This window comes from Bubalus kerabau, chromosome 22 (genome assembly GCF_029407905.1).
Source record: "Bubalus kerabau isolate K-KA32 ecotype Philippines breed swamp buffalo chromosome 22, PCC_UOA_SB_1v2, whole genome shotgun sequence".
In the NCBI taxonomy this organism is placed as follows: domain Eukaryota; kingdom Metazoa; phylum Chordata; class Mammalia; order Artiodactyla; family Bovidae; genus Bubalus; species Bubalus kerabau.
The window spans coordinates 23086190-23108571 of NC_073645.1; the positions used below are offsets into that span (position 1 = coordinate 23086190).

At 51.4% G+C, this 22382-nt stretch overlaps 1 protein-coding gene across 1 annotated transcript; it reads left to right on the forward strand.

The window, feature by feature from the left end:
- Nucleotides 1-9467: 9467 nt before the first annotated feature.
- NKX2-3 (NK2 homeobox 3) lies at nucleotides 9468-12346 on the forward strand. Its single transcript, XM_055560490.1, has 2 exons — nucleotides 9468-9994; nucleotides 11477-12346. Exons 1-2 carry the CDS (start codon nucleotides 9634-9636, stop codon nucleotides 12217-12219), a joined length of 1104 nt encoding a protein of 367 aa, XP_055416465.1. The 5' UTR covers nucleotides 9468-9633; the 3' UTR covers nucleotides 12220-12346.
- The last annotated feature ends 10036 nt before the right edge of the window (nucleotides 12347-22382 follow it).

Here is a 22382-nt window from a genome sequence, read left to right on the forward strand (position 1 = left end):
GGTCCACGCAACCCTGCCTCATCCCCAGTTTATCTTCCAGACAGTTTCCAGTCAATCCCACCACCCGGGCACATTCTTCTTGGGGGCTGTGGACTACCACTTAGGCCTTGCATAAACATTTAAGGTGGGGAGAAGTAGGACTGTCCAGTACCGAGCAGGAATTGGCAAAAGCAGAGAGAAGTGCCTGGGCAGTGCAGCCCAAACAACGGTTCTCAGGCTGGTAACCCTGGGGCTGCCCAGGAAAGGGAGAAGGGTGGAGAAAGGGAGTTGAATATGGAAGGCAAGGAACTTAACAACCTTGGGCTAGTTACCTCCCCTCCCGGCCTCAGTTTCCTCCTCTGTAAAATGGTTACATTAATAGGGCCATAGTCAAGGATTCTGTTACAAGAAGCAGAAACAATAACAATGGTGAACAGTTAAGGAGCCTTCACACAATGCCTGGTGCTCTTCTCTGATCTCCATACCCATGAGTCTCCCAGCCCTACCCATGTGGCTTACCTATGGGTTGACAGTTTATGTAGGAGTTGATGAGTGGGGAAGCTCTTAATCATTGGGCCATACCACAGTGCTAGTATAAAAGCCATCCATGAACAGTAGCTAATGTTATCAATATGACCATTGCATATTGGTCACCATCTCATATTGGTGAGAGTATTGCAGTTATTATTATCAGCAGTATTATTCCAATTATTACTGCTGCTCCCTCCCAACTGTGAGGTGGTCTTCATGAACTCCTCTTTATGAAAAAGAAAATAGGTTCAGAGAAGGTAACACACCAGATCTGGTCCACACACAGAGATTAGAAACCATGTGAATTTGAAGGCCAGACTTCCTTGCCCACACGAGAAGGAAAAGGAGAGAAAAAGTGCTGGTGTTGCTTGGTTGAGAAGGACACCCCCCACTGGGGTAGGTCTGGGGCAGCAGATTTATTTACATTCCACCAAGGACACTAATTGGCCAGATCTTTATCTAAACATGATAACAATGACATGAGACTTTGGGGATTTGTTTACTGCAGCTAAAAAATGATGCATTTGTGGGAGAGGGAAGCTTGGCCTGGGTGCGGGATTTGTTTGCAGTGGCTCAAGAGAGTGGAAGAGGGGGAGGCTGTTGGTGGTTCTGAAGGTATATCCTAAAACTTAAATGATTAAGAGAACTAGTATCCTTGTTTGGGGACCAAAAAAAAAAAAAAAAAACCCTGCAAAATTTGATTGATAAATAATGCTTTTTTTCCCCAAGTGAAAAAAGGGACACCCAAGAATACTGCTGTCTGATCTCAACTCAGTGGAGGAAAGATTCAGCCTCCCTCTTTGGGTTTAGCAATCACCCCTCACACCCACCCTCAGCCACCAGCACAGGAACATTTACTACACAAGAGGGCTCTGTAAGTGCTTCCCTTCCATGGTTTCTTTAATCCTGACTGCAGGCCTGTAAAGTCCACACCATTATTATCTTCTTTTATAGGTGAGAAAACTGCTGCTTAGCAAGGCTGAAGGACTGCCCGAGGTCACAAGACTACAGAAGAGGTAGAACGTAGCTCCAAGCCTCTCTGGTGGACTCCAGGGTCAATGCTTTGGCCCAAGATAGGTGTGATTATGATTTAAAGAAAGCCCCGTCTTCCTCCGATCCAACCCCAAAGGCAGTCTCCTCACTCCGTGGGCTCTCTCCTGAGGAGAAGAGTTTCATTGGTGCCAACTCTCACACAAGCATGCTTGTGTGGTTTGAGTCCTTACGAGCTTACTGGCTGTAGGAGGTGTAAAATGTCCACATGTGCCCGCATCCATGCACACTTGCTTTGTGTGTGGGCACAATTACATACACACACAAACACAGGCCACCCTCTCTATTATACTAATGGGTGAATGGGTGTGTATTTTTTTAAGTATAAATTGCAGTATAATTTCAATGTGGTTTTTATTACTTTCAAGAACACACACAGTCATTACAACTCTGGTAATAAAATCTATTCCCTCTTCTCTGACTGCAAATTAGACAGGTCCTTATGGGACCACTTTGTACAAGACTAATTGTAATGATACCATAAATTGCCTGTATGGAAATAGTGCATCTGATTGTCATGGAAGCTAGTTCTCATCTTGGATCATATAAACATTTCTCTCCAAATCTCATGTCACTGCCAGTAATTCACGTTGTGAGGGGAAAACGAGGGAGGGAAATTCAGAATGAGTGTTAGCCCAGTCCTCCTGTTTTGACCACACTCTCCGAAAGGGCAGAGCTCTACTGTGGAAGGTACATTTATGGAGAGTCCTGCATGCCTTCTTCCCCCTGCCTATCCACCTGTGCACATACTGTTGTCTTCACACAGGAAGTCACCTTCCTTTTCATTTAAGGAGGAAGATACATCCATAGAAACATAATATGTGAGGGAGGTCTGCATCTATCTGTTGGAAACCCGTATTTATTAGAGTAATGCGCCCTCAGAAATGTAGTTGCAGATGGGAGGTAAAAGGGTAGAAGTTGGCCGGCTGCCCTACCTTGCAGCTGGGGACCCTGTCTCTTCTCCAAAAGGCAGTGTCTCAGTTGTCCCACTGGCCCCAAAGCAGCGAAGTAGGCCAGGAGCGCTCAGTCCTTGCCCCTGCTGGCTAGTGTGAGAGCCAGGGCCCCCGTGTCCTCTCCCAGATTTTGCGTGTTTTAAGGCAGTCCCTGAAACACTTCGCAGCTGAGGTGATCTCAAAGCGAAATGGCCCCTTAATCTAGTAGGATTGGCAGGAAAAAAAGAGGAGAGAAGCTCAATCCAACCTGCTCTAGCCTGTGTGGAGTGGGGGAGGGGGTCAGGCCTGGTCTGGGAGCCCCCATCTGTGCTCTCAAGGGATGCTTGGGGCCCAGGCCTTATGGCCACCTTCAACTCTGCTGTGATCCTCTCCAGGCTGCCACAATAGAAGGAAACGGAGGCTCTGCAGGATCTGCCTGCAGTGGGAATTTCCACGGGGAGGGTGGCCAAGCTCACCATCTGGAGCCCCACAGGCTCATCAGGGCCCATGGCTGAGGCTGCTGGGGGTTGGGGGCTGGGAGGTGGAAAAAGTCCCACAGGCTCCAAGGGTAGAGAGGAGCGTCCCTATCACACACCCAAGGGTGCCTGGGCATTTTTACCTGCAGCTCCTGAGACAGAGTGGACATTCCACAGGGGTGGAAAGGGGGAGGGGGCCTGGGGTTCAGGGGTGGGGACCTCTGGTGCAAGGGTGTGTGGCTCCCTCCATACCAAACACCTGCAGGGTCCAGGGACAAAAAGCAAGAAAATCATGGAGTTGAAAAGGGGGAAAGGGAATGAAATAAGATGGGGAAGGGAGGAGGGCGTGAGGAAATAAAGGAGAGTGAAACAGGTCGGGGAGAAGGAAGAGGCCAAGGAGAGGAGAAGGTGAAGGAGAAAGGAGGTGGGGGAAGGGTGGTCAGGGAAAGCGTGGAGTGAGGAAGGAAAGGAGCAGAGCGGGGGAGTAAGAGATGGGCCCAAAGAAAGAGAAAGGGGTGGAAAGGGGAAAACAGACTGGCTATGAGAGGGAGGAGGATGACCACTGAAGTTCTGAGGTCCCGGCTCGGCATCTCTCCTAGGCCCCTGCGTGCCGCAAGCTGCAAGAGGTAAGGAGGTCCTTCTCTCGGGTTGGCGGGAGTGAGGAAAGGTCCAGCAGAATCCGAGAACCTACTGTTCAAGGACAGAGGTCCAGCCGGCGTCTCCCCAGGGCTCCTCGCTAGGGCCCCGGGCTCTTGGCCAGCAGCAGCAAAGAAACGCGCGGAGAAGCCGGGGAATCCGGGTCCCAACCAGCGCGGCCGAAGTGCTCGGGCTTCAGAGAGACGCGGCGCCCTTGGCTGCAGGGCTGAGCGAGGCCTGGCAACCAGACTGACACCCCAGCCTCGAGGTTGCCGAACTCTTGACCTCCGACCCGACTCACCTGCGTCTCTGCAGGGCGAGGCCGCCAAGTTCCGAGACCTGGAGGTGCAGGACCGGACCTGGCTCCCCGCGCGCGTCACGCTTTCTGTCCCTGTGGCTGTGCGCTCTGGCGCGCCCCAGCCGCCTGGGGCCTCGGTCCTTTCCAGGTCGGGTCCCCGGCCGTTCGGAGCAAAGTCAGAAGTCCACGATCTTCCACCCCCAATTCCCCGCAGGGTCACGCAAGATGGGGCTATCCCAGGGTAGTGGTAATTGTTGGATGCCCCCAGAGCTTCAGGGAACCAAGGGCAAGTGGGCCCCTAGACCCGCAGATAAGATCGCCCAATAACGGAGCGAAGGTCCCGGTGCACCTTCGGAATCGCTCTCCCGGTGCAGACCAGAGACCCGGAACTCCAGGCTGGATACAGTGAGGGCGGGATAAGGCGTTACTTAAAACGACAAGGCTCCAGCAAAAGTTTCTTTCCAAGTGAGAAAGGCTGTGTTGTTGTTGTTCCTCTTCTTCTCAAACGTTTTGAAGTTATTCGCTCCAACTTGACCCCCAGGGAGATATGGGAGAAGAGTTCTGCGTCCGAGGAGGCCGAGGTTCCTCGGTTTGCGGTTGAGAGTAAAAAAGATCACGCTAGGAAGAGTCACGAAAAAAAAAAATCTCCTTCTTGAACATGAGAACCACATCCCTCCCCGAAATCTTTAGTGCTCCGAGCAGGGAGGTGCTCGGGTTTAAGTGAATGAATTCTCTTAAGACTGCAGCCGCCCTTCTGAAGTCAGATTGTATTTTAAACGGTCTAAAGACACCGAAATTTCGATACAGGAAGTTAAACACACTTAAAAAAAAAAAAGTTAAGGAATGCACCCAGAATTCCAATTTAATCCCCAAGTTAAAACTGCTCACTGCACTCCCAAATAACACATGCAAATAGTACAAATAAATGTCTGTGTATAGGCATCTTTTATTTACGTGTTTTTGCTTGAAAAAATATCGACTTTGACTCGACAGTTAGCTTTTCTGATTTCTGTGTTTTATTGGCAAAACAACTTTTTTGATAACAAAAGCTTTATTTATATTGTTAACTTAAAAATTTTTGGAGTGAAGCAGATACACATAGATAGATATGAAAGGTCTTCATCCTGAGAAATCGAAACTTGCTTCATTGGCAAGGGCCTGTAATTAACAAAGAACTACAGGGATTACTGAACTTGGAACAATTTTCTCCCAGAGAAGGGAAGTGGTGGGTTATTTAGAAAACTCAATTCTATACACAATCTGGGGAAATCTGGCGTTTATACAAACACATGGAAAACAAGCTAAAATTCTCAAAATGCCACTTTAAAATCTCTCTTACCAAATTGCTGAAACATGGGGGGAAAGTTCCTTTTGAGGAATTAGATCAGCTTAATACTTTATGGGACTGATGTACCTAGTTGACATTTCTTTAAAAGTAGATAATGTATTCCCCTTCTCACAAAACACTAGCCTCTAGAATGCTCACAAATCTGGATATGTTCTAACATCTCTCAACTAAAAACCAAATCAAAACACATATACACATATGCACCACCAGCAGCAACTACAACAAAATAACAAAAACCTACTTAACGCTCCTGCAAAAGAGGAATTTTTAAACTTTTTTTGTCTCTTTTTTTCCCCCCCAAAGATGTCATTGAAAATGAAGTTTCTGGGAGAGCAGTAAAAAAAGAAAAGAAAGACAGGAAGAAGGAAATTTTTCAATGGAAAAAATCGCCTAAAATGTTATCACACAGTTTTAGCTAGCAGAGTTCACCCCATGATGGTTTCTCATGCCTTGAAAGAAAACTACTCCTGACTATAGTATACATTTAGATTAGAGAGCCACTAAAACCTTCAATTTTTTTTGTAGCCATGGCTACACAAATAAATGGCTATTTAAACAAGTGAAGGATAACAGATAAGCTGTAACATATAGCTAAAGTGATCAATTTTCTGCCTATATTTATATGTATATTAATTAAGCAGTTTTTGTGTATACAATAATAACTTATGGGAACACTTTACAGCTTTCAAAGCACCATTACATTTTTCTTTGATGAAGTTTGCTGTAATGACTAGCATGTTGTTTTTCTCCACAAAAGTTATAATTTTATTTATCACCTTTTTATGCATCTATTATAACACTTTCCCTCAGAGAATCTGCTATCATTTTACTATGCCCTGTAATCACATATGGGAGGAGAAAGACTTGTATAAATGTATAATGTGACAAAATGGAAGATAGGCAGATACACTCGATTAAAATAAAATCAAACCCTGCCATGGATGCAACGATATTTACTTTATCTGACAGTAATTAGCTAATCTATCTGGAACAAAAACCTATTATTAGTCGAGCACAGCTCCGGGATTTCAAAGATCCTCTTTTCCGACAAAAGAATGCAAATGTTCTAGCATGAGATTGTAACTGGATAGGCGCTGGAACCAGATTCCACATTGTGATAAGTGACTCTGGAGAACCGACCGCCGCTGCAGTGTAACTACCACTCGGGCGTTTTCATTCCGGACAGCCCCGCACAGTTGGCTGCGCACAAGCTTGTTGTCGTCGGGGTGCGGGCACAGGCCAGGCAGGCTCCCTAGATGTGATTGGCCTGGCGGGTATCCCTGCAGGGAAGCTCCGCCGCTGGGGAACCAAATGGACCAAAGGGAACCTGAACAATCAGATGATCCCAGCCCCTGCTCAGGACTTAAGGCCAAGATCTAAGTCTCCCACCCGCTAGACAAGCCCTGCGCAGAGCTACGGCTGGGGAGAGAAATGGACGCGGCTTACAAACCCCTTGCTAGGCCCCTTCGCCTGTGCTCTCCACGCTCCGGCTCCTCAAGGGTCTCCAGTCCCTCAGGGCGTCATGCGAGGAGCAATCTGATCAAGGACCTCAGGAGAGAATTTTTCAGACCTGGGCCAAGGATATCTGGCGGGGTAACAGTGGTAGTGGGTTTGGAGGAGATCGAACCGCGTGGGCCTTCAGGTGGGAAGGAGGCAGCCTTCCGTGTGCTAAGGGAGAAAGCGACTCGGTGGACTCGGCGGCAGCAGCTGCTGTGTGGGCGTGTCTCTGTGTTCCCGGCACCCCGGGCCATGGGTTCTAAGATACGGGTTTGGGGGATGAGCTTAGGGTAGGCCTAGGAGCGAAGCGCCGTGGGGAAGCAAGAGAAGGTAGCAAGGAGAAATGAAGGTTTCGGTTGGAAACGGGGGACAGATATTTTCTGTAGCTTTTGTCTTTCTTTTTTCTGGATCTTGATATCTCGTCAAGAAAACCGCTTAAAGAAGCAAAAAAAAAAAATTATTTTTTAACTAGGAGACGAGCGGGCAGTAGAAATATTCCCAACGACAGTCTAGCCCTCGGGATGGGGGTGGAGGAGTGGGATTGGAGGCAGTTTCCTTCTTTTATGCTCGCCTGCTACCGCGACGCAGGTACTCAAGGACTGCCACCCGACAGTGCCGCGCACTCACCCTTGTCTCTCTGGATCTTTGCGCCCAACAACTCGCGATCCGCAGCAAAAGCAGGCGCATTCTTCTCTCCGCAGTTCTGTGGCCTGTTCTGGAAACACCAGCTCTGCCCAGGGCCTCAATAATCCTAGAATTCAGAGCGGAAAGGCAACGGGCGCCCTTGCGGCTGAAGGATGGCCATCCCGGCGCAAAGCCCAGCTCAAGTAGAGTCTCCCGCACAGCCTGCGGGCTGCCACCAGCTAAGTACTCCCGGGAGCACGTGGCCGGCGCTGAATCCCAGTTCCCCAGGAGGCCCCAGGGGCTGACTCCCCGCACCATTTCCGCTCCCTCCTGAACAGCCCCGCCTCTCCCCCCTCGCGACTGGCTGTTCATTCTCTCCTCGGCTTTGGGTACCCACTGCTCCCGCCGTTGCGGGGGGTCCTCCATGACAGCTCTCTGCTCCCGTTCCCACTCCCATCCCGAGTCCGCTGCAGCCGGGAGGTGTTGTCCACAGTCCCTGCACCTCCCACCTGCCCCTTCTACCTGAAGTCAGTGCTCCCTCCGCTCTACCATCTTGGCGCCAAAAAATATGCTAGGGACGGCTAGGGCCAAATGAGGGATGCCATGGTTGGGCCAAATCGGTCCCTATTTTTTCAAGGCCAGCACTGAAGACAGGTCTTTCTGTAGGTCTCACAGCAGCTCCTGCTGCTGCTCACTGGGCTAGAGGTGGTGGTGAGCAAATGCCTATCGTGCAGGAAGATGATCTCTATCTGTGCAGAGTTTCCAGAATCACAGGGGACACCACAGATTTGCCCACAAAATAATCAGGGCCCTAGAAGGGCACCAGAAGAAGTGTGGGTTGGAGAAATTAGAAAGATGCCTGCGAGGGTCAAGGCCTAGACCCAGGTGTCTGATTTCAATAGATGGAAAAGACAGCCTCCATGGCTGGGTCACCTCCCTTGTGAAAACAGATCCTGCTCTCAAGACCATATGAAACTACCCAGTGTGTGAGGCCCTCCAACCCCGAACGTCATCACCAATGCAGTCAACAAACACTGTTTGACTTCTGATGCAGAACAGTAGTCAATGACACGTATTGAGCACTAACATGAGCGGGCCCTGCACTAAAATCTTGGCATGTTTTGCCTCATTTATCACTGGCAACAACCCTGAAGAAGGTATTACTGTCTTTTTGTAAGCAAAGAAACTGAGGCTTAGAAACACCCAGGCCAGACACTGACTAGGCCAGGATTCAAACCAAGAGCTGTCAGACCACAAAGTTCAGTATTTACTCCATCGTCCTGTCTCTCACATACCTGCTTAGTGAGGCCGCTGGAAAAGCTACAGAAGCAAATGCAACTGGGGTTTTGCCCTCCGGGGGCTCATGGTTTACTCGGGGAGACCAGGCAGGCAATATAGCTATAGTACTAGGCAGGAAGTGATAAGTGACACGAATGTCCTTTACTAACACGCGCTGCAAGTTCAGATGCGAGAGAGATAACTTCCGGCTAGGCGATGAGGGAGCGCTTCCTTGGAGGAGGTGGCATTTGAGCAGAGCTTCAGAGAACAGGCTTGTCATGGAGACTAGAGTGGAGAAGGCTTTCCGAGTGGAGGGAACAGCTTGAGCAAAGTCAACAAGGCGAGAACGCACACGTCGCCCGTCCATAGATATATAAAACATTCCGTCTCGTTGGGAATACAGTGCCGGGTATTTACAAGCCAGGAAGTTTTCCTGCCTCCGCAGCAGCTGGAAAAACCACGTTCCTGGGCTATCCTTCCTGGCAGTTGGTTCTCAGGATGCCTCCCAGAACTGGCTTTACTCGGGAAGACGCGGCCAGTCGGGATGGGAATCGGTCGTTCGCGTACCCCAAGCAGTGCAGCCTCTCCCGCAGCCACTACGACTTCGAGACTCTATACTAGCCCTTGTCTATTTCTGGTAGCTCCGCAGCACCCCCACTCAGTGGATGCGGAGGGGTGTGGTCCACAGGAGCTGGAACCAATGGGGAGGGAGGTCCGGGCGAGAGCCCCGCCCCCGACGTGACGCACGACCCCCGGACTCCTGCTTCTCAGCCCCGGCCCCAGTCCCTGCAGTGGCTGTAACAAAACCCAGACCCCCACGTCCGGGCCAATGGAGGCGATTTAGACTGGAGTGGGACCGCGTCTGTCAAAAGCCCGACTCGGCAGCAGCGGCGGAGTCCAGAAGGAGAGCTGGAGCCGCCGCGCTGCCTCCCCGCCCCCGCCGGGATTTATTGAGTATTTGGACTGGACAATTAAGTGGCCCTGATGATGTTACCAAGCCCGGTCACCTCCACCCCTTTCTCAGTCAAAGACATTCTGAATCTGGAGCAGCAGCAGCAACAGCACTTCCACGGCGCGCACCTGCAGGCGGACTTGGAGCACCACTTCCACTCGGCGCCCTGCATGCTGGCCGCCGCTGAGGGGACACAGTTTTCGGACGGAGGGGAGGAAGACGAGGAAGAAGAGGGCGAGAAACTGTCCTATTTGAACTCACTAGCTACAGCCGATGGCCACGGGGATTCGGGGCTCTGCCCCCAGAGCTTTGTCCACACGGTCCTGCGAGACTCGTGCAGCGGGCCTAAGGAACATGAAGAGGAGCCCGAGGTCGTGAGGGACGGGAGCCAAAGTGAGTAGAGGGGGAAAGGAAACACGCATGTGGAGCAATGGCGGGATGCCCGCAAACAGCCCACCAACCTTGCCGGCACGGCTGCCCGCTTCTTTAGCTCCTGGCTGATGTCATGCCAGTTCCTGGTCAGCGACAGCTCCGCAAAACTCAGATGCTGCAAGGGAGCCAGGGCGGAGGGAGAAGGCCAAGGTGACTCCGCCAACTACTCCCCCCAGAGGGAGGAGGCGATGCAGCCCCGGAGGTTATTGCTGCCCTGATGCGGATAAGCAACATGGGCTCAGCTGCCGGGTGCGGACAACTGTAGCTCTTCCCAAGAGCTAGAAGGGCATGAGCCTCAATTTTTCCCACTTTCCCTCTAGCGTGAGATGCGTTTTTTGAGGCCAGGGCAGCCGTTCCCTCTTCTCGGAAAAGGTAGTCCAAGCAGATTATGTGCCTGGTGTCCGGAGGGCGCAGGAACTTAGGTAGAATTTTAGCGGGGGTGCTTTCCTCACTTCTCCGCCTGGAACTCTGCGTCCTCGCACCCGTGGCACCCGGCAGAGAGCGAGGGGATGGTGGGAGAGCGCATGGGAACGTAGTTCATTCCTCACTCGCACCCCTGAGGCAACCGGCCTTTTTGAAAATCTGTAACGTTTTGCTTTGTGTCCCAGATTGTGAGGCTTCGGGCTGAGTGAAAAACGCGCCGAACTTAGATCCTGTCTGCTCAAGTAGTTCGGGAGGTGAATTGGGCAGGGCAACAGAATTACTGAACAAAGCCTCCAAGGAAGTGTTTGTGAGGAGACAGAGCCAAAACAATCTCCTTCCCCAAGAGAAGGTTTGTTGTGGCGGAAGCCAAGGCCTTTGCTCTGACAGCTCCCCTGGGCCTAAAATCGACATGAAACTAAGTCAGTCAGTCAATCAAATTTCTTTTTCTTTCTATGGTATCGGTTGTCGTTACTCAGACACTCATTTGTGGGTAGGTAGGCGTTTAAAGGTAAACAAACAAACAAAAAAACAGTTCCTGGGCAATAAGCAGTACACGCAGACATTTCTAAGCAGGAAGATTTTCGCACATCGCACGCATTTCGGCCGCCAAAAACCAACATGCCTCTCACACCTTCAGCTATTTATGACGTAAAAGAAGGCAACCGAATTAGCAAATATTGGAGTTATGTAGTTACAAACTTTCATCCTGAAAATAATCATTAGCAAGCCGAGCTGCACATTTAATACAGGGTAATCTCTCGCAGATGCTCAAGTTCTAAATAAAGGCGTGCTAACTACCCCTCCCCACACTATGTGCCTCCACCCGTCAAGGACGTGGTGAGGGGCCTTGGGCGATCGAAGGGTCCCACGGCGCCAGAAGTCACAAACCTTCCCCAAAACCCAAGCAGTTATTATTGCACGCTCCGCGCTGCCACCAAAAAGGGTCACAGTGCTCCTGGACCGGAGCCGTGGAGAGGCCGGGAACAACTAAGAGACGCTGTTGTTTTGCTTCTTTCGCAGAAAGCTGCCAACTGAAGAAACCTCTGGAGGCGGCCGGAGACTGTAAGGCGGCAGAGGAGAGCGAAAGGCCGAAGCCACGCAGCCGCCGGAAGCCCCGGGTCCTCTTCTCGCAAGCCCAAGTCTTCGAGCTGGAACGCAGGTTCAAGCAGCAGCGGTACCTGTCGGCGCCCGAGCGCGAGCACCTCGCCAGCAGCCTAAAGCTCACGTCCACCCAGGTGAAGATCTGGTTCCAGAATCGCAGGTACAAGTGCAAGAGACAGCGGCAGGACAAGTCTCTGGAGCTGGGCGGGCACGCGCCCCCGCCGCCGCCGCGCCGTGTGGCAGTGCCGGTGCTGGTGCGGGACGGCAAGCCGTGCGTCACTCCTGGCGCGCCAGCCTACGGCGCGCCCTACAGCGTGGGCGCGGGAGCCTACTCCTACAACAGCTTCCCCGCCTATGGCTATGGGAACTCGGCAGCCGCCGCCGCAGCCGCCGCCGCTGCAGCCGCCGCCGCCGCGGCCTACAGCGGCAGCTATGGTTGTGCGTACCCGGCAAGCGGTGGCAGTGGCGGCGGCGGCGGCGGGGCCTCCTCGGCGGCCTCGGCCATGCAGCCCGCCTGCAGTGCGTCTGGAGGCGGCCCCTTCGTGAACGTGAGCAACCTGGCCGGCTTCGGGGGCGGCGGCGGCGCGCAGCCGTTGCACCAGGGTGCGACGGCGGGGGCCGCGTGCGCTCAGGGTACCTTGCAGGGCATCCGGGCCTGGTAGGGACCGGGCGGGCAGGCGACCCCACCGCAGCCTGGCGCCGCGGGACTGAAGGGCGAGAAAGGCTGGATCCAAGGAAGGACCAGGTCCCCTCGTTAAAAAATATAAATATATATACATACACGTCTCGCTCCCCAGGGCCTCGGAGCGCAGCTTACACGAAGTCCGGGGAAGGAGGCTCTGGGGCGAAGAGGATGCGCCTGAGCCTTCACGGAGACTATCTCTGAGGCAGAAACGCTGGCTGGGTGCCTGGAGGACGATGGCCCCAATCTCGGCTCCAAATGGAGTGCGAACGGCTGGGACTCAGGCTGCCAGTCGTCTCTCCTAGAGCAAGAAGGGCTTCTCTTTCTCAGCCTTCTTGCGGCCTCAGCAGAGCGCTGGCGGAAAACTCAAGGACAGAGAACAGCATGAAGGAGAGAAAAATGGGCGTCGTGGCTTGAGAAATCCCCAGACCCTACCGACCCTCTGCTCACTTTGCGGGGCCGGAGTGCCACACCACAGTCCATTTTCCTTTTCCCAACCGCCTGCCCTCCGCAACAGATACCTCGGCCTGGATCTCCAGATTGTCAGGGGGCGTAGAACTCTGCAAGAAAAATCAGCGGAGCGACATCAAAAGTTGGCCTTTTGATGTCTGGAACCTAGGGGCCCACCGGAGGTGTTACCGGCTTTCCTTCTGTTTCCTATTCTGTATTCAGCACATATAATATATATATATAACTAAATATATCCACACGCCATGTACACACCCGCTGCCATACACTACAGGAGTCAATAAACAAGGTGCAATATTTTCAAACGGTTGGCCGGCTACAGACTTTGTTTAGCCCACAGAAGTAGGGAGGGATCCTTCAACAGGGCGGCGGGGAAGGAAAAGATGCTCTGGGAAAGCAGTTCCGCCCTGGGCGATCGCAGGCCTGGTCTCCCCTGCCTCAGCCCCCAGGCTGCAAGTCGGGTCTCTAAGGCTTTGTTCATTAATTTCTCTTTACTGTCGTAGGGAGGACAGGTCGGAGACTCAGGGCCTTTTGAGGTGGGACTTTGAAATCCCCCCAAGTTTCACCCAGATGCTTGGGCTAGTATCTGGGCCTGCGTTAGATCAAGGCTTAGACTCTGCCCACCTCGAATGCCTCCAGAGTAAAGGAAACCTCGCCCCTAGGCCTAGCCGTAGGCGCCGCGAAGGCAGCTCCATCTTCGGCCGCCGCTCGGCCTTCCAGCGCGCCCGGGGGCGCTGCGCCCCGCCGCGGCCGAGTTCTCCCCCTTGGTCGCCCTCCCTTCTCCCCCGGCGGCCGAGGCTTTATGCGGCTCCTTGTCACTTGCGGAGAATGCCTGTGCGAGGCCTGTGCTGCCACACGGCCGATTGTGAGCGTGCCAAGGCGGGTGAATGGGGAGGCCTCAGCGCGCCGCGCCATTGTGGGGTCGGGCCTCGCTGAAAGGCGGCTCCGGGCCGGGAAGGTGCGGAAAGAATGGCTTTTTATTGGAGTCCCGAACAAAAGGTGTGGTAGGAAGGCGAAGTCCCCTGTGCGAACAAAAACCTCAGCGCGTCGGGATTGACGTCCCCCCCGAGCTCCCCATTGCTTCTCAGAGCGGGGGCTTTGTGCAGCAGTCTGCTCAACAGAGGGACGGAGAAATGCGCGGGGGTTTTGTTCCCCACTTTTTGTGCGCTGGGGGAGGGGGCGGCCAGGGGGAACGGGGTCTGGGCGGGCAGCAGGGAGGGGCTCGCTGATTAGGCTGGGCCGGCCCGGGCGCCGAAATGTTCAGCGGGAGTCGGCTGCCTGAAAGCAGGGTCATTATTGCTACAAGTTTAGCAATTTCGCCCTTAGAGGAGGGGGCGGGGGCTGGTAGGTTGCTGCGGGGCCGCCGGGCTGGGGAGCTGCAGAGTCCCGGAGGAGAGGGAAGAAAAAAAGGGGAGGGGAGAGAGAGAGACAGGCCGGCAAGGCAATCCACCAAACCCACTGACCGCCCAGGAAGAGGCTTGGACGCATCCAAAAGGGCCTAGCGGGAAGCAGGACAGGCGGCGCCTGGGGGGCGAAGACCCGCCCTCCCCTTGCCTCCTTAGAAGCAAAAAGACCCCCGAGCCAGGCACACCAGGCTGCGGATCCCTCAGCTCCTCGCAGCCAGTTTACTCCTCTCTCAAACCGCTCTGCAGTTGGGACACCGTCTCCCACCACCCCGATGTCCCAAACCCCCTTCCTAGCGAGCCCTCCTTCTGGAGCTATTCTCTTTCCTTGAGTTGCTTAGGCTAAGGGGTGGAGGGAATTCTTGCCTCCTAAGACATTTCTCACTGCCTGCAGCCTCGGACTCCATTCATCCATCCATCCGTCTATTCACAAGTATTCACTGATACTGATACTACTAATACATGTTCACTTCACTGTTCTGGCCACTGCCGAACGGTGAAAAATAAAAGTGTCCGCAGGCTTAGGCCGTTGATTTGAAGGAGTGTGTGCGCCGGGGAGATAGACAACTAACAAATAAATGTAAAAATAGGTAGTTGATTCTAAGAAAGAGAACCAAGTACTGGAGGGAGGATTCTTTTGAGTAGGTGATCAGAGAAAGCCACATTGAGGAGATCAGATTCAAGCTGAAGCCTGAATGACAAAAAGGAAGCCAGTCCAAGCAGCGCTTTGCTGTTGCCGCCTCCTTGTCTCTGCATATGTCCTCCCCTCCTTCTGGAATGCTCTAACACCCCCATCTTTCTGGTAAACTCTTGCTCCTCCTTCAAGGCCAAGCTTTTTTCCTGAACCACCCAAGTGGGGGTAATCACTCCCTAATAGTGCCACCAGAGTCTTAGGTACTTTCCAGTATCACCACATAGTGTCATGAAAAAATTTATTTGTCTCTCTCCCTGCCATGTGAGGGCCTAGTGAGGTCGTAGGGGCCAGGCTGGCATCTATTCCCCCTAGAACATATAACACGGAGATCATGGGGCCAGGCTGCTTCAGAGTGGCCATCCCCAATGCAGGTTGCCCCAGTGCTGTGGAACTTCTCACTGGGTGCTGGCTGCAAGGAAGATGGGCAGAGCCAGTCTCTTGGACCACCTGGGTGGAGCCAGAACACCGGGAAATCGACCACAGAAGACCTGCAGCCTATCCCCATCCCAGAGGAAGGTCGGGCCTTCCTTGGGCACCCCATGATGCTTCGGGGCGGGGGGCGGGGTGGATATGGCTTCCCCAAGGGATTGATGCCCCTGGCCGTACAGCTTAAAACCTAGGGAAGAAGGTTGAGAACTTGGTGGTAACCTTGACACGAGGACACCAAGTTTAGGGTTAGGGAAGAAGACTCAAGGAGAGGGAAGGGTGGGGCGGGGGTGGAAAGCTGGAATGTATGCAATAAATCCAGGACCTGCATCTGAGACCCAAATCAACTTTCCCTACATTCACTAGGTGAGAAATATGGTCAGTGATCAAGATGCTGCCCAGCACGGAGCACTCACTTCTAAGCCTGGATTTCAGCGCGTGCGCACTAGAAAACCCAAGGCTCTGGGAGCAGATTCCATAGCTCCGCTGGGGGTTTTCCTCAGTAAGCAACTCCTTTTTCTCCCTCCTGGTCTGTATCCTGCTGGACCGTGGCCTCTCAGTGCTCCCCAGCACCGGATACCCACCTTCCTTGCTTGGCTTCCTCCTGGCCCGCATTGGTCTTCCTTCACTCTGCATCCATCCCCTCCGGTTCTGGAAAAGGGGCGTGTGATTCTCATAGAGGAAACAGAGCTGGTTCTATGAACTGGCTCCTGCGCACTTTGCGTGTCTTGAGATACTTAAAGCCAGTCTGGACCAGCCCCCTCCCCGATCCCTACCCTTCCCCAGATCCTTCAATCTCTGGGTATAAATAGCTCACATCTCTTCATTGAAGGATTTCCGTACTGCTCAGTTGCTGAGGTTCCAGTGCCTTGGCCATTAGAGGGTGAAAACCCTTGACTAACAGCTAGTTCTTTGAGCTCCCTCTCTAGGGGAAAAGATACCCTCCCAGACCCAAACCACCGCCTAGTTACTGATTGTCCTGTGATCCAGGAGGAAATGTAAAATCCAGATAAGCCTTCTAACGACCCATGAGACTGCGCGGGTGAAGTAAACCATCACTCTGGGTTATGAGCTCTAAAGCAAAGATAAGCGATAATCCTTCCCCATCCAATGACTGGTGTCACATTGGGCTCAAGCAGTGAGTAGGCACTACTCGTGGGGCATGTGGAATAGGTTCTAGAAGGACAGCACTTTCTTTTTCTTTCTTCAGAGCCTAATCTTGAGGGGTTAAGAGGATGAACTCTGGAGTCAGACTGCCTTTATTTCAATCTCAGGGCCACCATAAACATCATTAGAAACCTTGAGTAAGAAACTCTCTGAACCTCAGTTTTCTCCTCTGTAAAATGGGTATGCTTAATAGTGCCTTTCTTATAGGTTTTCTTTTCTTACAGTAGAACACACAAATATTAAGTATACAACTCAATGAATGTTTATATATGTAGATGCTCATGAGCCAATCAATCACCTTGGCTTTGAAAATTAAAGGAGATGATCCATGTAAAAGCAGCTTAGTGCAGCAGGGTCTGGTGGCTCAGTGGTTAAAAAAAAAAAAAAAAAACCGCCTGCCAGTGCAGGAATTCGGTTTCGATTCCTGGATCGGGAAGATCCCCTGGAGAAGGAAAGGGCAACCCACTCCAGCATTCTTGCCTGAGAAATCCCGTGGACGCAGGAGCCTGGCGGGTTACAGTCCATGGAGTCCCAGAGTCAGACAAGACTTAGCGACTAAACAACAAGCAGTGTCTGGTAGGCATCAGCCAGGCCTGTGCTAGGCGCTGTGTATAACTCAGAAGCCCAGGACTGTTTTCTGCCCTTGGGTCACTCATAGGTGCACAGGGAGAGCGGGCGGGCGGGAGCCATTGCTGATAAACCAGGGGCAGGGGCCACCTGGCGGGGCCGTCGAGGCTGGCAAACTTTTCAGAGGTTTGGACTTGAGGAATTCGACTGAAAAAGGAAGTGAAAGGAGGTTCCTGGGGGAGCCACGAGTCCCTCCAACCCATGCTGCGGGGAGGAAGGGGTCAGGAGGGAAACCTAGCCCCTCTGGGCAAGGCGATTCCCGGGCAAGGCCTGGGTGGGGCCGGGTGGGCGGGCGCTCCGCGGGAGAGCAGCGCGTGCAGGGGGCGGGCTGGTTCAAGGCTTCCAGCGCAGCCTCCTCCTCCTTCGCTTAACGGTTCCGAGCTCAGGGGGGACATCCCAGGTGCCTTCTCCCGTTTCCCGGGGAGAACGGCGGATTCTCGACGTCTTGAGTTCAGTGCTCCGCCGCCGCCCGCTCCGCTTGAACGGGAGGCACTGCGGGTGGCCCAGGTGCCTCGGGGCCGGGCGCAGCGTCTCACACCGGCCTGGGGCGGCCAGAGCCCGCTGGGCAGGGAGCCCTCAGCGAGCCCGGGAGAGCCCAGAGTGGGAGAACCAGCCGTCCTGGCGGTCACTACCGGGGCGCGGAGCCAAGCCTAGCGCGCAGCGCGGAGATAAGACGCTGTGCAGGAGGTTGGTGAGTCCGTGTGGCTTCCAGGCCAAGTCCAGCGGGGCTGGGGTAGGGAAAGGGCACTGATCTCAAAACTACGCTTGCTTTATTGAAAAGACGCTCCCACAAAAAAAACCTGAACTGTAGGTAACGTTCATAGCAGCAAAATTTTCTAAAGGGAAGTTTAGAAAATTTATCGAAGTATGATACATACAGGAAAGACCTAAGTGTACATACCGCTCACTGAATCTTCAGAAGCTGAACGCTCCCTGCGAACCACATCCAGATGATAAAATAAAGCATGCCCGACCCCTACCCCAAGCCCCCTTGTGCTCCCTTTTTACCACTACCATCCCCACCAAGTGAAGTCGCTCGCTCAGTCGTGTCCGACTGTTTTCCAGGCAGGACTACTGGAGTGGGTTGCCATTTCCTTCTCCAGGGGATCTTCCCAACCCATGGTTTTTGTTTTTGTTTTGTTTTGTTTTGTTTGCCCCATTTGGAACATTGTATAAATGGAATCACATAGCTAGTACTCTATCTGCCTGGCTTTTTAAATCTGTGAGATATATATTGTGCGTGTTGTTGTAGATTGCTCATTTTCATTATTTTACAGAATTCCCTTGTGTGGATGTGCCACAATTGATTTATCCACTGTGCTGTTGATGGGCTTTGGGTAGTTTCTAGATTTGGGCTGTGGTGACTAATGCACCTACAAACATCCAAGAACAGTACCCTGTAGAACTTTCTGCAGTAATGGAAGTGTTCTACTTCTGTCCAGTATGTTTGCCGCTAGTCACATGTGGCTGCTGCTCACTTGAACAGTGTGTGTGTGACTGAGGGATTGGATTTTAGTTGTCTAAAATTATGATTAATTCAGATGCAAAGGGTCATATGTGTTAGCACAGTTCTAGTATGGCTTTTGATGACTGTAATGCACATTTCTCTAATGTACATACCTAGGAGTGCCATTGCTGCGTCTTAGAGGATGAAAGTTAGCGGAAGTAGATTCTACCAAGCAGTTTTCTAAAGTTGGTTGTACCAATTTACATTTCCATTGGGAGCAGCACCGAAGTGGTTAGTATTTTCATTCTGTTTCTCTTCATGTAGTGAAAAGAGGCTTTTTTGTTTACTTTTAAGTAAAACCATGAAAACTGACACTTAACCATAGGGAAGATGATGTAATAATAATGATGGTTGGACGATTTCCTGAGGACTGAGAGATGTTGCTAGCATGGGTGCTGAGTTGCTTCAGTTGTATCCAACTCTTTGCAACCCTATGGACTGTAATCCACCAAGCTCCTCTGTCCATGGGATTCTCCAGGCAAGAATACTGAAGTGGATTGCCATGCCCTCCTCGAGGGGATCATCCAGACCCTGTGTCTGTCTCTTCTGTCGTCTGCCTTGGCAGTTAGGCTCTTTACCACTAGCGCCACCTGGGGAGCCCTGAGAGATGTTATAGGGATCTAAAGCTTACCCTTCATGCCACCAAACTTCTGCAGCTGGGCCTCCCACTCAATCAACCTTCTGCTTTTGGAACTGGAGCAGGATTAGCAGGGCACTAGGGCAAAGGCGCGCCGACTGCGACGCACCGCGCAGAAGCGTGGCGGAGAGGAGCTACCCCTCCCCCGAGGTCAGGGGCGGCTGGAAGGAGCTACCCCAAGCCCGAGGTCAGGGGCGGCAGCCGAGAGGAGCAACCCCACGTCCAAGGGGCGGTGGCTGCGCGAGTGCAGGAGGGCGGAGAGGAGCTACTCCACGTTCAAGGTCAGGAGGGGCGGCTGTGAGGAGATACCCCTCGTCCAAAGTAAGAGAAACCCAAGTAAGACAGTAGGTGTTGCGAGAGGCATCAGAGGGCAGACACACAAACCATAATCACAGTAAACTAGTCAATCTAATCATACGGACCACAGCCTTGTCTAACTCAATGAAACTAAGCCATGTCATGTGGGGCCACCCAAGACGGGCGGGTCATGGTGGAGAGATCTGACAGAATGTGGTCCACTGGAGAAGGGAATGGCAAACCACTTCAGTATTCTTGCCTTGAGAACCCCATGAACAGTATGAAAAGGCAAAATGATAGGATACTGAGGGAGGAACTCCTCGGGTCGATAGGTGCCCAATATGCTACTGTAGATCAGTGGAGAAATAACTCCAGAAAGAATGAAGGGATGGAGCCAAAGCAAAAAAAATACCCAGCTGTGGATGTGTCTGGTAATAGAAGCAAGGTCCGGTGCTGTAAAGAGCAATATTGCATAGGAACCTGGAATGTCAGGTCCATGAATCAAGGCAAATTGGAAGTAGTCAAACAGGAGATGGCAAGAGTGAACGTCGACATTCTAGGAATCAGTGAACTAAAATGGACTGGAATGGGTGAATTTAACTCAGATGACCATTATATCTACTACTGTGGGCAGGAATCCCTCAGAAGAAATGGAGTAGCCATCATGGTCAACAAGAGAGTCCGAAATGCAGTACTTGGATGCAATCTTAAAAACAACAGAATGATCTCTGTTCGTTTCCAAGGCAAACCATTCAATATCACAGTAATCCAAGTCTATGCCCCAACCAGTAACGCTGAAGAAGCTGAAGTTGAACAGTCCTATGAAGACCTACAAGCCCTTTTAGAACTAACACCCAAAAAAGATGTCCTTTTCATTATAGGGGACTGGAATGTGAAAGTAGGAAGTCAAGAAACACCTGGAGTAACAGGCAAATTTGGCCTTGGAATACAGAATGAAGCAGAGCAAAGGTTAATAGAGTTTTGCCAAGAAAATGCACTGGTCATAACAAACACCCTCTTCCAACAACACAAGAGAAGACTCTACACATGGACATCACCAGATAGTCAACACTGAAATCAGATTGATTATATTCTTTGCAGCCAAAGATGGAGAAGCTCTATACAGTCAGCAAAAACAAGACTGGGAGCTGATTGTGGCTTGGATCTGCTGCTAAGTCACTTCAGTCGTGTCCGACTCTGTGCAACCCCATAGACGGCAGCCCACCAGGCTCTGCCGTCCCTGGGATTCTCCAGGCAAGAACACTGGAGTGGGTTGCCATTTCCTTCTCCAATGCATGAAAGTGATAAGGGAAAGTGAAGTCATTCAGTTGTGTCTGACTCCTAGCAACCCCATGGACTGCAGCCTACCAGGCTCCTCCGTCCATGGGATTTTCCAGGCCAGAGTACTGGAGTGGGTTGCCATTGCCTTCTCCTGTGGCTCAGATCATGAACTCCTTATTGCCAAATTCAGACTTAAATTGAAGAAAGTAGGGAAAACCACTAGACCATTCAGGTACGACCTAAATCAAATCCCTTATGATTATACAGTGGAAGTGAGAAATAGATTCAAGGGAATAGATCTGATAGATAGAGTGCCTGATGAACTATGGATGGAGGTTCATGACATTGTACAGGAGACAGGGAGCAAGACCATCCCCATGGAAAAGAAATGCAAAAAAGCAAAATGGCTGTCTGAGGAGGCCTTACAAATAGCTGTGAAAAGAAGAGAAGCGAAAAGCAAAGGAGAAAAGGAAAGATATAAGCATCTGAATGCAGAGTTCCAAAGAATAGCAAGGAGAGATAAGAAAGCCTTCCTCAGCAATCAATGCAAAGAAATAGAGGAAAACAACAGAATAGGAGAGACTAGAGATCTCTTCAAGAAAATTAGAGCTACCAAGGGAACATTTCATGCAAAGATGGGCTCAATAAAGGACAGAAATGGTATGGACCTAACAGAAGCAGAAGATATTAAAAAGAGGTGGCAAGAATACACAGAAGAACTGTACAAAAAAGATCTTTATGACCCAGATAACCATGATGGTGTGATCACTCACCTTGAGCCAGACATCCTGGAATGTGAAGTCAAGTGGGCCGTAGAAAGCATCACTACGAACAAAACTAGTGGAGGTGATGGAATTCCAGTTGAGCTATTTCAAATCCTGAAAGATGATGCTGTGAAAGTGCTGCACTCAATATGCCAGCAAATTTGGAAAACTCAGCAGTGGCCACAGGACTGAAAAAGGTCAGTTTTCATTCCAATCCCAAAGAAAGGCAATGCCAAGGAATGCTCAAACTACCACACAATTGCACTTATCTCACATGCTAGTAAAGTGATGCTTAAAATTCTCCAAGCCAGGCTTCAGCAATACGTGAACCATGAACTTCCAGATGTTCAAGCTGGTTTTAGAAAAGGCAGAGGAACCAGAGATCAAATTGTCAACATCCACTGGATCATGGAAAAAGAAAGACTTCCAGAAAAACATCTACTTCTGCTTTATTGACTATGCCAAAGCCTTTGACTGTGTGGATCACAATAAACTGTGGAAAATTCTGAAAGAGATGGGAATACCAGACCACCTGACCTGCCTCTTGAGAAACTTAAATGCAGGTCAGGAAGCAAGAGTTAGAACTGGACATGGAACAACAGACTGGTTCCAAATAGGAAAAGGAGTATGTCAAGGCTGTATATTGTCACCCTGCTTATTTAACTTATATGCAGAGTACATCATGAGAAACGCTGGGCTGGAAGAAGCACAAGCTGGAATCAAGATTGCCGGGAGAAATAATAACCTCAGATATGCAGATGACACCACCCTTATGGCAGAAAGTGAAGAGGAAGTAAAAAGCCTCTTGATGAAAGTGAAAGAGGAGAGTGAAAAAGTTGGCTTAAAGCTCAGCATTCAGAAAACTTAAGATC